The sequence below is a fragment of the Heptranchias perlo genome, chromosome 13 (assembly GCF_035084215.1).
Source record: "Heptranchias perlo isolate sHepPer1 chromosome 13, sHepPer1.hap1, whole genome shotgun sequence".
Lineage (NCBI taxonomy): Eukaryota > Metazoa > Chordata > Chondrichthyes > Hexanchiformes > Hexanchidae > Heptranchias > Heptranchias perlo.
The window spans coordinates 62,869,648-62,885,717 of record NC_090337.1 but is presented as its reverse complement, the minus strand read 5'-3'; the positions used below and the strand labels follow the sequence as shown (position 1 = coordinate 62,885,717).

The 16,070-nt window shown below is 48.9% G+C and overlaps 1 protein-coding gene across 1 annotated transcript in view; it reads left to right on the top strand.

Annotated features, from left to right (window-relative positions):
• Nucleotides 1-626: 626 nt before the first annotated feature.
• Nucleotides 627-16,070, top strand: part of ankmy1 (ankyrin repeat and MYND domain containing 1) — a 107,238-nt gene continuing 91,794 nt past the window's right edge. Inside the window, exons 1-2 of the mRNA XM_067995589.1 lie at nt 627-981; nt 7,499-7,645. Coding sequence (XP_067851690.1) covers nt 703-981; nt 7,499-7,645 — 426 coding nt within the window. The 5' untranslated portion in view covers nt 627-702. The remainder of the gene's footprint in view (nt 982-7,498; nt 7,646-16,070) is intronic.

Here is a 16,070-nt window from a genome sequence, read left to right as displayed (position 1 = left end):
CAGCTGGATCCCCGGGATAGCTGGATTCCCGGGATAGCTGGATTCCCGGGACAGCTGGATCCCCGAGATAGCCAGATTGCTGCAGAGCTGGATCCCCGGGATAGCTGGATTCCCGGGATAGCCAGATTGCTGCAGAGCTGGATCCCCGGGATAGCCGGATTGCTACACAGCTGGATTCCCGGGATAGCCGGATTGCTGCAGAGCTGGATCCCCGGGATAGCCGGATTGCTACACAGCTGGATTCCCGGGATAGCCAGATTGCTACACAGCTGGATTCCCGGGATAGCCGGATTGCTACACAGCTGGATTCCCGGGATAGCCAGATTGCTGCAGAGCTGGATCCCCGGGATAGCCGGATTGCTACACAGCTGGATTCCCGGGATAGCCGGATTGCTACACAGCTGGATTCCCGGGATAGCCAGATTGCTACACAGCTGGATTCCCGGGATAGCCAGATTGCTACACAGCTGGATCCCCGGGATAGCCGGATTGCTACACAGCTGGATCCCCGGGATCCCCGCTGACTGCGATCTGTTGCCAGTCTGTATCGCGTCCGTTGCCCCGGTAACGTTGTATTTGTTTGGTTCAGGCGGGTCAACAAATCAGATCAGCCCGAAACCGCGCGGAAACTGACCAGGCTGAGCCGGGCTCGGTCCCCTCGGTCCCGGCCTGAGCTGTGAACGGCCGGCCGGCCGGCGGGCCATGACTTCCCCGGTCACCACCCCTGTGGAGGGAACCTCGCCCACCTCCAGCCCCAGCCCCCAGACCCACACCCCGGAGGGTCCCCTCGAATCTCAGCATGTCCGAGATCCGCTCTACTCGCCCGAATTGGTCACAGTCACACCAGCCCAGAGCATCTTGGAGGTGAAGTCAGGGACAGAAGTCGGAGTCCAGGAGTGGCCGAACGGCTGGAGATACGAAGGGGAGTTTCAGGGGAATCTGAAGCACGGACAAGGGGAGTTTAATTGGGCCAACGGGGAGGTAAGTGAGTCAGTGCCCACATGGACAACAGGAAAATGGGACATTCGGCCCAACCAGTCCGTGTCTGCATTTACCCTCCACACGAGCAAATAGTCCTAATCACACTTACCCCACCCTGTACCTCTATCCCTTCAACCCCCCCCCCCCCCCTTTCCTTCATCCCCCCACCCTATCCAATCTAATCTTGAATGTTGACATAGTTTCTGCCTCAACCACTAACCCTGGAGGTGAATTCCACATCCTCACAACTCTCTGTGTGAAGAAGTTTCTCCTGCTCTCTGTTCTAGATCTCTTACTCTTAATGTTGTATCTATGGCCCCTGGTTCTTGACCCCTCAACTACGGGGAAACATTCTGCTTCTCTCGACCCTGTCCCAACCCTTCATTATTTGAGCACCTCTGCCATATTGCTGGGAAATCTGTGCTATTCAAATGAAAGAGGACATCCATAAATCAAGAGTTCATTTCTTAATATGTTTATAACTGGGAGGGGACAACTATAGAGGAGCCCCCCACCCCACCCCAGTTCATTCCTCTGGCAAACTCAGAAAAGTTTCCTACAAGCCATTTCTCGGCAGACATTCAAAAATTAATGGGGGGAGAAAGCAAAATACTGCAGATACTGGAAATCTGAACTAAAAGCAGGAAATGCTGGAAATACTCAGCAGGTCAGGCAGCATCTGTGGAGAGGGGAAGGTAGGGTTAATGTTTCAGGAATGACCTGAAACGTTGGCCCCGATATTTATGGGGAGATGAGGATGGAGTGGGAGGGGGGGCCTCATTATCATTTTTTTTACTCCGTTTCTCGCCTGGCAGCCGGCCAGATTGAGAGGTTGGGCCGGTTGCCGGGCGGGAAAGCCGGTAGCAGAAGGCTTCAGCCGGTCCTCGGAAACTGGGAAACGTCGCGGGGGGCGTGAGTGGGGGGGTCGGCCTGCTGGAAACAGCAGCTCCCACCTCCCTTTAGATGCTGGGTTTCCAGAGCCCTGAGAAACGCAGCCGGCCAGCGTGAAATTCAAATGGCTGTCAAAATCTGAGGAACGGAGCCTCATTAACACATTATAATCACTGACCCGCCTCTCCAGAGCGGACGCCCCCTAATCCACTGCGGTTAAACCGGAAGTAGATGCCCGCCCACTGTGGGGAGGTTAATATTCCCCCCATTAACTCTATTTCTCTCTCTACAAATGCTGCCTGACCTGCTGAATGTTTCCAGCATTTTCTGTTTTTATTTCTGAAAGAAGGACCAGTTTTATAAATGTGCAGAGCCTCATGGGGAGCTCATCCACCATCTCCCAGTGTGTGCCCCCTGTGCGGGAGGTTTTACATCAGGACTGCACATTTGTAAAGTAGACTCTTGAATAATTTCAACATTCGTTAAGTTTTCTTCATTTTAAAGCTAACAACATGGATTGCTGTTAGTAGCTGAGAACAGGACATTTTACCAAGCTGTCAAGAGCTGGTTAGGTACAGAGTAAAGCTCCCTCTACACTGTCCCATCAAACACTCCCAATACAGGTATAGCATGGGTTAGATACAGAGTAAAGCTCCCTCTACACTGTCCCATCAAACACTCCCAATACATGATGTGGAGATGCCGGTGATGGACTGGGGTTGACAATTGTAAACAATTTTACAACACCAAGTTATAGTCCAGCAATTTCATTTTAAATTCACAAGCTTTTGGAGGCTTCCTCCTTCCTCAGGTGAACGTTTGTTGGAAATGAAATCCTCGAAATGAGATCGCATTTATAATTCACAGAACAATGCTTGGTGATTACAGACAGTTTTTTCAACTGCCCGTTGCCAAGGCAATCAGTGTGCAGACAGACAGGTGTTACCTGCAAGGTCTCCGAATATACAAATCACCAAAAAAAAACAACAAACAAAAAAAAACAGAGATAGAGAGGTAGAAACGTAGAAAAGACAGCAACTGACCCGTTATATTAAAAACAGATAACATTTGTTCGCTGGTGGGGTAACGTGTAGCGTGACATGAACCCAAGATCCCGGTTGAGGCCGTCCTCATGGGTGCGGAACTTGGCTATCAATTTCTGCTCGACGATTTTGCGTTGTCGTGTGTCTCGAAGGCCGCCTTGGAGTACGCTTACCCGAAGGTCGGTGGCTGAATGTCCTTGACTGCTGAAGTGTTCCCCGACTGGGAGGGAACCCTCCTGTCTGGCGATTGTTGCGCGGTGTCCGTTCATCCGTTGTCGCAGCGTCTGCATGGTCTCGCCAATGTACCATGCTCTGGGGCATCCTTTCCTGCAACGTATGAGGTAGACAACGTTGGCCGAGTCACAGGAGTATGAACCATGCACCTGGTGGGTGGTGTCCTCTCGTGTGATGGTGGTATCTGTGTCGATGATCTGGCATGTCTTGCAGAGGTTACCGTGGCAGGGTTGTGTGGTGTCGTGGACGCTGTTCTCTTGAAAGCTGGGTAATTTGCTGCGAACGATGGTCTGTTTGAGGTTGGGTGGCTGTTTAAAGGCGAGTAGTGGAGGTGTGGGGATGGCCATAGCGAGGTGTTTGTCGTCATTGATGACATGTTGAAGGCTGCGGAGAACATGGCGTAGTTTCTCCGCTCCGGGGAAGTACTGGACGACAACTGGAAGTCGGAACTGTCGATCGATGAGTCGAGCGTCATATCCTGTTCTTACTAGGGCGTCTTTCAGCGTCTGTAGGTGTCCATCGCGTTCCTCCTCGTCTGAGCAGACCCTGTGTATTCGACAGTTCCGACGGGCCACAGCAAAAAATCGCATAGACCTCCTCAGGAGACTAACACGGGACGCAACCAACAGAGTACCCTTTGTCGTCCAGTACTTCCCCGGAGCGGAGAAACTACGCCATGTTCTCCGCAGCCTTCAACATGTCATCAATGACGACGAACACCTCGCTATGGCCATCCCCACACCTCCACTACTCGCCTTTAAACAGCCACCCAACCTCAAACAGACCATCGTTCGCAGCAAATTACCTAGCTTTCAAGAGAACAGCGTCCACGACACCACACAACCCTGCCATGGTAACCTCTGCAAGACATGCCAGATCATCGACACAGATACCACCATCACACGAGAGGACACCACCCACCAGGTGCATGGTTCATACTCCTGTGACTCGGCCAACGTTGTCTACCTCATACGTTGCAGGAAAGGATGCCCCAGAGCATGGTACATTGGCGAGACCATGCAGACGCTGCGACAACGGATGAACGGACACCGCGCAACAATCGCCAGACAGGAGGGTTCCCTCCCAGTCGGGGAACACTTCAGCAGTCAAGGACATTCAGCCACCGACCTTCGGGTAAGCGTACTCCAAGGCGGCCTTCGAGACACACGACAACGCAAAATCGTCGAGCAGAAATTGATAGCCAAGTTCCGCACCCATGAGGACGGCCTCAACCGGGATCTTGGGTTCATGTCACGCTACACGTTACCCCACCAGCGAACAAATGTTATCTGTTTTTAATATAACGGGTCAGTTGCTGTCTTTTCTATGTTTCTACCTCTCTATCTCTGTTTTTTTTTTGTTTGTTGTTTTTATTTGGTGATTTGTATATTCGGAGACCTTGCAGGTAACACCTGTCTGTCTGCACACTGATTGCCTTGGCAACGGGCAGTTGAAAAAACTGTCTGTAATCACCAAGCATTGTTCTGTGAATTATAAATGCGATCTCATTTCGAGGATTTCATTTCCAACAAACGTTCACCTGAGGAAGGAGGAAGCCTCCAAAAGCTTGTGAATTTAAAATGAAATTGCTGGACTATAACTTGGTGTTGTAAAATTGTTTACAACTCCCAATACAGGTACAGCACGGGTTAGATACAGAGTAAAGCTCCCTCTACACTGCCCCATCAAACACTCCTAATACAGGTACAGCACGGGTTAGATACAGAGTAAAGCTCCCTCTACACTGTCCCATCAAACACTCCCAGGGCAGGTACAGGGTTAGATACAGAGTAAACCTCCCTCTACACAGTCCCATAAACACTCCCAGGGCAGGTGCAGGGTTAGATACAGAGTAAAGCTCCCTCTGCACTGTCCCATTAAACACTCCCAGGGCAGGTACAGGGTGAGATGCAGAGTAAAGCTCCCTCTACACAGTCCCATCAAACACTCCCAGGGCAGGTACAGGGTTAGATACAGAGTAAAGCTCCCTCTACACAGTCCCATCAAACACTCCCAGGGCAGGTACAGGGTTAGATACAGAGTAAAGCTCCCTCTACACAGTCCCATAAACACTCTGAGGGCAGGTACAGGGTTAGATACAGAGTAAAGCTCCCTCTACACTGTCCCATCAAACATTCCCAGGGACAGGTACAGGGTTAGATACAGAGTAAAGCTCCCTCTACACAGTCCCATAAACACTCCCAGGGCAGGTACAGGGTTAGATACAGAGTAAAGCTCCCTCTACACTGTCCCATCAAACACTCCCAGGGACAGGTACAGGGTTAGATACAGAGTAAAGCTCCCTCTACACTGCCCCATCAAACACTCCTAATACAGGTACAGCACGGGTTAGATACAGAGTAAAGCTCCCTCTACACTGTCCCATCAAACACTCCCAGGGCAGGTACAGGGTTAGATACAGAGTAAAGCTCCCTCTACACTGTCCCATCAAACACTCCCAGGGACAGGTACAGGGTTTGATACAGAGTAAAGCTCCCTCTACACTGTCCCATCAAACACTCCCGGGTCAGGTACAGGGTTAGATGCAGAGTAAAGCTCCCTCTACACTGTCCCATCAAACACTCCCGGGTCAGGTACAGGGTTAGATGCAGAGTAAAGCTCCCTCTACACTGTCCCATCAAACACTCCCGGGTCAGGTACAGGGTTAGATGCAGAGTAAAGCTCCCTCTACACTGGTAGAAATTACAGCACAGAAGGAAACCATTCGGCACATCATTTTCCACTGAAGCTGTCTACCCCCAATCCCATTTCTGTAGTGTAGTGAAGAGTGAGGAGGATAGTGATAGACTTCAAGAGGATATAGACAGGCTGGTGGCATGGACGGACACGTGGCAGATGAAATTTAACGCAGAAAAATGTGAGATGATACATTTTGGTACGAAGAATGAGGAGAAGCAATATAAATTAGAGGGCACAATTCTAAGAGGGGTACAGGAACAGAGAGATGCGGGGGCATATGTACACAATTCGTTGAAGGTGGCAGGGCAGGTTGAGAAAACGGTTAAAAAAGCATATGGGATCCTGGGCTTTATAAATAGAGTACAAAAGCAAGGAAGTCATGATGAACCTTTATAAAACATTGGTTCGGCCACAACTGGAGTATTGTGTCCAGTTCTGGGCACTGCACTTTATAAAAGATGTGAAGGCCTTAGAGAGGGTGCAGAAGAGATTTACGAGAATGATTCCAGGGATGAGGAACTTCAGTTACATGGATAGACTGGAGAAGCTGGGGTTGTTCTCCTTGGAGCAGAGAAGGTTGCGAGGAGATTTGACAGAGGTATTCGAAATCATGAAGGGTCCAGACAGAGTAGATAGAGAGAAACTGTTCCCATTGGCAGAAGGGTCAAGAACCAGAAGTCATAGATTTACGGTGATTGGCAAAAGAACCAAAGGCGACATGAGGAAAAACATTTTTACACAGCGAGTGGTTAGGATCTGGAATACACTGCCTGAGGGGGTGGTGGAGGCAGATTCAATCATGGCCTTTAAAAGGGAACTGGATAAGTACATGAAAGGAAAAAATTTGGAGGGCTACGAGGATGGGCCGGGGGAATGGGACTAGCTGGATTACTCTTGCATAGAGCCGGCACAGACTCAATGGGCCGAGCGACCTCCTTCTGTTCTGTAACTGTTCTATGATTCTGTGGTAAAGTATCCCATATTCTGATAGCCCTCGGTGTGAAAAAAGTTATTCTACTTTCCCCTTCCACTTTCTGGTGATAAACCTCCGTCTGTGCCTCTTTGTTAACAATGTGCTAGCCAGTGAAAATGACCTTTTGCTGTTAGAATTTCAAAAATCTCCACTAACCTTCTCTGTGCTAGTGAAAAGAGACAATTTTTGTTTTTGAGCCTTCGTAACTCCAACCTCACATTGTTGGTATAATTCTGAGGAGTTTCCAGCACCTCTTCAGAACCAGCATGGAGCACCGCCTTTGAGGAGTTGGCGGTAGGAGACAAAAGGCTGTACACAATGACGAGGATTGGTTAATGGGGTAATTTCCCAATTTTGCACTCCCAGCGTTGCCCACTGGGAGCGCTCAGTGCGGATCGTTTTCCAACCACTCGTTGAAATGTGTGGAAATTTCGGCACATCACGGGGCCTGTACCTGCAGTATGGAGACGAGGCTCCAGGTTAGCCATCCAAAGTCAGAAAACTATCCCTCATATCTGCAACTTTGCACCGCATTTCCCCTGTTCATGTCCTTCTCTGCTCAGAAGGCAGCTTCATCTGTTCCCATCTAAACATTTCAAGCACTGGCTTTCTTCCTTCCTTTCTTGAGTAGAACCCTCCCCCCTCCATGAAGACCTTGTGTGTTTTATTATTGCAGTATTATAAGGGGCAGTTCTACAAAGATCATCGCCATGGAAATGGGACCTACATCTGGCCGGATGGGACCAAATTCACGGGAATGTTTTACCTGGATCGAAAGGATGGATACGGAACCTTAGAAATGAAGGATGGCTCCATATTCCAGGTATCCATTAACTTCAAAATATGGGGGTGGAAAAAGCTGTGAATCTTTTTTCTTGAAGGTCCGCAGTGGCTTTGTTTTTTATATTCGTTCTCGGGATATGGGCGTCACTAGCAAGGCCGGCATTTATTGCCCATCCCTAGTTGCCCTTGAGAAGGTGGAGGTGAGCCGTCTTCTTGATCTGCTGCAGCCCGTGTGGTGAAGGTTCTCCCATGGTGCTGTTAGGTAGGGAGTTCCAGGATTTTGACCCAGGGACCATGAAGGAACGGCGATATATGTCCAAGTCAGGATGGTGTGTGACTTGGAGGGGAACTTGGAGGTGATGGTGTTCCCAAGCACCTGCTGCCCTTGTCCTTGGAGGTCGCGGGTTTGGGAGGTGCTGTCAAAGTAGCCTTGGCGAGTTGCTGCAGTGTGTCCTGTGGATAGTACACACTTCAGCCACGGTGCGCCGGTGGTGGAGGAAGTGAATGTTTGTTTAAGGCTGTTAAAGGTGGGCAAAGTAAAATGGGTAGTAGAAAAGAGCAGAGTTCCCAAACTGGCAGTGCCAGCAGTGAACCTCGCCCACCAGTGCCGTGTATTGGGGAATGGTGAGTGCGCTGCCCACGGTTTTCAATCTGGGGAGAAATCGCAGGCTAGGGTGTCCGCCAGGTGCACAAACCTGGAGAACTGAGAGGATGTCAATGGCCTGCTTCTACTGCAGTCCTACAATATGATGCATCTGCCTCGTTCTGGAGTTCGCCATATTTGCACTGTGGGGTGCACTCAGCGACCGACAGAAAGGCGTGAGATAATTGATAACCTAGTCAAACATAGAGAGGTTAAAACGCCTGGTTTGGATAGATTGCATCCATGCATACTAAAAGAAGCTGGGGAAGAGATAGCAGAGGCACTAAGATATATACATAAAAAATTAATAGAAAAGGGAATTGTGCCAGAGGATTATAGAATCATAGAAGTTTACAACATGGAAACAGGCCCTTCGGCCCAACATGTCCATGTCGCCCAGTTTATACCACTAAGCTAGTCCCAATTGCCTGCACTTGGCCCATATCCCTCTATACCCTTCTTACCCATGTAACTGTCCAAATACTTTTTAAAAGACAAAATTGTACCCGCCTCTACTACTGCCTCTGGCAGCTCGTTCCAGACACTCACCACCCTTTGAGTGAAAAAATTGCCCCTCTGGACCCTTTTGTATCTCTCCCCTCTCACCTTAATTCTATGCCCCCTCGTTATAGACTCCCCTACCTTTGGGAAAAGATTTTGACTATCTACCTTATCTATACCCCTCATTATTTTATAGACTTCTATAAGATCACCCCTTAACCTCCTACTCTCCAGGGAAAAAAGTCTCAGTCTATCCAACCTCTCCCTATAAGTCAAACCATCAAGTCCCGGTAGCATCCTAGTAAATCTTTTCTGCATTCTTTCTAGTTTAATAATATCCTTTCTATAATAGGGTGACCAGAACTGTACACAGTATTCCAAGTGTGGCCTTACTAATGTCTTGTACAACTTCAACAAGACATCCCAACTCCTGTATTCAATGTTCTGACCAATGAAACCAAGCATGCTGAATGCCTTCTTCATCACCCTATCCACCTGTGACTCCACTTTCAAGGAGCTATGAACCTGTACTCCTAGATCTCTTTGTTCTATAACTCTCCCCAATGCCCTACCATTAACGGAGTAGGTCCTGGCCCGATTCGATCTACCAAAATGCATCACTTCACATTTATCTAAATTAAACTCCATCTGCCATTCATCGGCCCACTGGCCCAATTTATCAAGATCCCGTTGCAATCCTAGATAACCTTCTTCACTGTCCACAATGCCACCAATCTTGGTGTCATCTGCAAACTTACTAACCATGCCTCCTAAATTCTCATCCAAATCATTAATATAAATAACAAATAACAGCGGACCCAGCACCGATCCCTGAGGCACACCGCTGGTCACAGGCCTCCAGTTTGAAAAACAACCCTCTACAACCACCCTCTGTCTTCTGTCGTCAATCCAATTTTGTATCCAATTGGCTACCTCACCTTGGATCCCGTGAGATTTAACCTTATGTAACAACCTACCATGCGGTACCTTGTCAAAGGCTTTGCTGAAGTCCATGTAGACCACGTCTACTGCACAGCCCTCATCTATCTTCTTGGTTACCCCTTCAAAAAACTCAATCAAATTCGTGAGACATGATTTTCCTCTCACAAAACCATGCTGACTGTTCCTAATCAGTCCCTGCCTCTCCAAATGCCTGTAGATCCTGTCCCTCAGAATACCCTCTAACAACTTACCCACTACAGATGTAGTTCCCAGACTTTTCCCTGCCGCCCTTCTTAAACAAAGGCACAACATTTGCTACCCTCCAATCTTCAGGCACCTCACCTGTAGCTGTCGATGATTCAAATATCTCTGCTAGGGGACCCGCAATTTCCTCCCTAACCTCCCATAACGTCCTGGGATACATTTCATCCGGTCCCGGAGATTTATCCACCTTGATGCGCGTTAAGACTTCCAGCACCTCCCTCTCTGTAATATGTACACTCCTCAAGACATCACTATTTATTTCCCCAAGTTCCCTAACATCCATGCCTTTCTCAACCGTAAATACTGATGTGAAATATTCATTTAGGATCTCACCCATCTCTTGTGGTTCCGCACATAGATGACCTTGTTGATCCTTAAGAGGCCCTACTCTCTCCCTAGTTACTCTTTTGCCCTTTATGTATTTGTAGAAGCTCTTTGGATTCTCCTTTGCCTTATCTGCCAAAGCAATCTCATGTCCCCTTTTTGCCCTCCTGATTTCTCTCTTAACTCTACTCCGGCAATCTCTATACTCTTCAAGGGATCCACTTGATCCCAGCTGCCTATGCATGTCATATGCCTCCTTCTTCTTTTTGACTAGGGCCTCAATCTCCCGAGTCATCCAAGGTTCCCTACTTCTACCAGCCTTGCCCTTCACTTTATAAGGAATGTGCTTACCCTGAACCCTGGTTAACACACTTTTGAAAGCCTCCCACTTACCAGATGTCCCTTTGCCTGCCAACAGACTCTGCCAATCAACTTCTGAAAGTTCCTGTCTAATACCATCAAAATTGGCCTTTCCCCAATTTAGAATTTTAACTTTTGGGCCAGACTTATCATTCTCCATAGCTATCTTAAAACTAATGGAATTATGATCACTGGTCCCAAAGTGATCCCTCACTAACACTTCTGTCACCTGCCCTTCCTTATTTCCCAAGAGGAGGTCAAGTTTTGCCCCCTCTCTAGTCGGGCCATCCACATACTGAATGAGAAATTCCTCCTGAATACACTCAACAAATTTCTCTCCATCCAAGCCCCTAATGCTATGGCTGTCCCAGTCAATGTTGGGAAAGTTAAAGTCCCCTACTATTACAACCCTATTTTTCTTGCAGCTGTCTGTAATCTCCTTACATATTTGCTCCTCAATTTCCCGTTGACTATTTGGGGGTCTGTAGTACAATCCTATCAAAGTGATCTCTCCCTTCTTATTTTTCAGTTCTACCCGTATAGACTCATAGAGTCATAGAGTCATAGAGTTATACAGCACGGATAGAGGCCCTTCGGCCCATTGTGTCCGCGCCGGCCATCAAGCCCAGTCTAATCTAATCCCATATTCCAGCATTTGGTCCGTAGCCTTGTATGCTATGGCATTTCAAGTGCTCATCCAAATGCTTCTTGAATGTTGTGAGGGTTCCTGCCTCCACAACCCTCTCAGGCAGTGAGTTCCAGACTCCAACCACCCTCTGGGTGAAAAAGTTCTTTCTCAAATCCCCTCTAATCCTCCCGCCTTTTACCTTGAATCTATGCCCCCTTGTTATAGAACCCTCAACGAAGGGAAAAAGCTCCTTAGTATCCATCCTATCTGTGCCCCTCATAATTTTGTACACCTCAATCATGTCCCCCCTCAGCCTCCTCTGCTCCAAGGAAAACAAACCCAATCTTCCCAGTCTCTCTTCATAACTGAAGCGCTCCAGCCCTGGTAACATCCTGGTGAATCTCCTCTGCACCCTCTCCAAAGCGATCACATCCTTCCTGTAGTGCGGCGACCAGAACTGCACACAGTACTCCAGCTGTGGCCTAACCAGTGTTTTATACAGCTCCATCATAACCTCCTTGCTCTTATATTCTATGCCTCGGCTAATAAAGGCAAGTATCCCATATGCCTTCTTTACCACCTTATCTACCTGTTCCGCCACCTTCAGGGATCTGTGAACTTGCACACCAAGATCCCTCTGACCCTCTGTCTTGCCTAGGGTCCTCCCATTCATTGTGTATTCCCTTGCCTTGTTAGTCCCTCCAAAGTGCATCACCTCGCACTTTTCCGGGTTAAATTCCATTTGCCACTGTTCCGCCCATCTGACCAACCCATCTATATCGTCCTGCAGACTGAGGCTATCCTCCTCGCTATTTACCACCCTACCAATTTTTGTATCATCAGCGAACTTACTGATCATACCTTTTACATTCATATCCAAGTCGTTAATGTAGACCACAAACAGCAAGGGCCCCAGCACAGATCCCTGTGGTACCCCACTGGCCACAGGCTTCCAGTCACAAAAACAACCTTCGACCATCACCCTCTGCCTTCTGCCACTAAGCCAGTTTTGTATCCAAAGTGCCAAGGCACCCTGGACTCCATGGGCTCGTACCTTCTTGACCAGTCTCCTGTGCGGGACTTTATCGAAGGCCTTACTGAAATCCATGTATACCACATCCACTGCGTTACCCTCATCCACACGCCTAGTCACCCCCTCAAAAAATTCAATCAAATTAGTCAGACATGATCTTCCCTTGACAAAGCCATGTTGACTATCCCTGATTAATCCTTGCTTCTCCAAGTGGAGGCTAATTTTGTCCTTCAGAATTTTTTCCAATAATTTTCCTACCACTGATGTTAGGCTCACTGGCCTGTAGTTCCCCAGTTTTTCCCTACTCCCCTTCTTGAATAATGGTACTACATTAGCGGTTCTCCAGTCCTCTGGCACATCCCCTGTGGCCAGAGAGGTTCTGAATATATGTGTTAGAGCCCCCGCAATCTCCTCCTTTGCCTCACACAGTAGCCTGGGATACATTTCGTCCGGGCCTGGGAATTTATCCATTTTTAGGCCTGCTAAAACCGCCAATACCTCCTCCCGCTCGATGTTAATATGTTCGAGTATATCACAGTCCCCCTGTCGTATTTCTCTGTCTACGTCGTCCTTCTCCATAGTGAAAACAGATGCAAAAAAATCATTTAGAACCCCTCCTACATCTTCCGGCTCCACACACAGATTGCCATTTTTGTCCCCAATGGGCCCTATTTTTCCCTAGTTATCCTCTTACCCTTAATATACTTATAAAACATCTTAGGATTTTCCTTTATTTTGCTCGCCAGAGTTTTTTCATGGCCCCTCCTTGATCTCCTAATTTCCTTTTTAAGTATCCCCCTGCACTTTTTGTACTCCTCTAGGGCTTCCTCCGTCTTTAGCCTTTTGTATCTGCCAAAAGCCCTCCTTTTTTTCCTAATCCATTCTCGTATATCCCCTGACATCCAAGGTTCCCTGGAGTTCTTGGAACCACCCTTGACCTTTACAGGAACATGTTGCCATTGTATGGTCTCAATCTCCCTTCTGAAAGACTCCCATTGCTCCGATGCGGATTTTCCTACAAGCAGCTGATCCCAGTCCATTTTGGCCAGATCCTGCCTTATCCTATTAAAATCGGCCTTCCCCCAATTTAGAACCTTTATTTCCGGCCCCTCCCTGTCCTTTTCCATGACCACCTTAAATCTCACTGAATTATGGTCACTGTCACCAAAGTGCTCACCTACTTGCACTTCTTCCACTTGGCCGGACTCATTCCCTAGAATTAGGTCCAGTACCGCCCCCTCTCTTGTAGGACTTTCTCCATGCTGGCTCAAAAAGCTCTCCTGGATGCACGTTAAGAATTTTGTACCCTCTAAGCCTTTTACACTCTGAGTATCCCAGTTAATATTGGGGAAGTTGAAATCCCCCACTATTATTACCCTATTATTTGCACAATTTTCTGAGATTTGCCTACATATCTGTTCCTCTATCTCCCCCTGACTGTTTGGGGGTCTATAGTACACTCCCATCAAAGTGCTTGCCCCCTTTTTGTTTTTAAGCTCCACCCATATGGCCTCATTTGAGGAATCTGCTAATATATCATCCCTCTTTATGGCAGTAATTGATTCTTTAATTAATATTGCGACCCCCCCCTCCTCTTATACCTCCCCCTCTGTCTCGCCTGAAGATTCTGTACCCCGGAATATTGAGCTGCCAGTCTTGCCCCTCCCTCAACCATGTCTCTGTGACAGCAACAATGTCATACTCCCATGTGTTTATCAACACCTTCGGTTCATCCACCTTATTTGCAAGACTCCTTGCATTAAAATAGATGCCATCCAGCCTTGCTCTTACATATTTGCCCTGTCTTCCAAGCTGACTTGTTTTTTTCTCAATATTTGGCTGCACATCACCCCCTATTGTAGCTCCACTCTGTATCCCATCCCCCTGCCAAGTTAGTTTAAACCCCCCCCAACAGTGCTAGCAAACCTCCCCGCAAGGATATTTGTCCCGCTCTGGTTCAGATGCAACCCGTCCGACTTGTACAAGTCCCACCTTCCCCAGAAGCAGGCCCAGTGATCCAGGAAACTGAAACCCTCCCTCCTGCACCAACTCTTTAGCCACGCATTCATCTGTTCTATCCTCCTATTTCTATACTCACTAGCCCGTGGCACTGGGAGTAATCCAGAGATTACAACCTTTGAGGTCCTGCTCTTTAATCTGCTACCTAGCTCCCTAAATTCTTGATGCAGGACCTCATCTCCCTTCCTACCTATGTCGTTGGTCCCAATGTGGACCACGACCTCTGCCTGCTCACCCTCCCCCTTGAGAATGCCCTGAAGCCGCTCAGTGACATCCATGACCCTGGCACCAGGGAGGCAACAAACCATCCTGGAGTCACGTTTACGGCCACAGAAACGCCTGTCTGTTCCCCTTACGATAGAATCCCCTACCACTATAGCTCTTCCACTTTTTTTCCTCCCAGCCTATGCAGCAGAGCTACCCCTGGTGCCAGGAAGTTGGCTGCTGCTGCCTTCCCCTGATAAGTCATCCCCCTCAACAATATCCAAAGCGGTATATTTGTTTGAGAGGGGGACGGCCACAGAGGACCCCTGCACTGCCTGCCTGCTCCTCTTACTCTGCCTGGAGGTCACCCACTTACTTCCTGCCTGTACAACCTTTACCTGCGGTGTGACCATCTCACTAAACGTGCTGTCCACGACGTTTTCAGCATCGCGAATGCTCCATAATGAATCCATCCGCAGCTCCAGTGCCGCAATGCGGTTTGTCAGTAGCTGCAGCTGGATACATTTCCCGCACACATGGTCGTCAGGGACACCGGAAGGGTCCCTGATTTCCCACATAGAGCAGGAAGAGCATAACACGGGGCTGGGCTGTCCTGACATGACTTACCCTTTAACTAATTAATTCAAATTAAATGAATCCCACCAATTTCACTTCAATTAAAAGGTATACTCAAGGGCCCTTGCTGAACAGCAGTCCCCCACTACACAACAGAGACCCGAGAATCCACAAACTCTAACCTTAGACAAATTCAGCAGGAAAATACTCACCAACCAATCACTTCCCTCTTCCTTGGTGACGTCCCACTTTGGATTACTTTTTGCTTCTTATTTATCTTAGGTCCAGGAGTTAAGTCCCTGAAAACAAAATATAAAAACGAACCTACCCTTTAAATTCCCTCTACCCCCCCAAAAGGTTAGAGGAGGTGGGAGGGTGGGAGTCACTACTAGTGTAGTGTCTCGGGTTTAGCAACCGCTCCACCTATATACGGGTACCAATGAATTGGCCCCGCCCCCTGCCTTTGAAAAAGCCGCGAAGCTCCTTCCCCGCTGGGGAAAAAGACTCACGTAGGTCTCTCCTAGGTCCGCTCCCGCCTGTGGCTCCGCTCCGAGTGCGGGTAGGCCCTCGAGCCTGGGCCTTTAGTAGTCTCCGAGTCCCGCGCTCTCTCCTAGGTCCGCTCCCGCCTGTGGCTCCGCTCAGAGTGCGGGTAGGCCCTCGAGCCTGGGCCTTTAGTAGTCTCCGAGTCCCGCGCTCTCTCCTAGGTCCGCTCCCGCCTGTAGCTCCGCTCCGAGTGCGGGTAGGCCCTCGAGCCTGGGCCTTTAGTAGTCTCCGAGTCCCGCGCTCTCTCCTAGGTCCGCTCCCGCCTGTAGCTCCGCTCCGAGTGCGGGTAGGCCCTCGAGCCTGGGCCTTTAGTAGTCTCCGAGTCCCGCGCTCTCTCCTCGGTCCGCTCCCGCCTGTAGCTCCGCTCCGAGTGCGGTTAGGCCCTCGAGCCTGGGCCTTTAGTAGTCTCCGAGTCCCGCCCTCTCTCC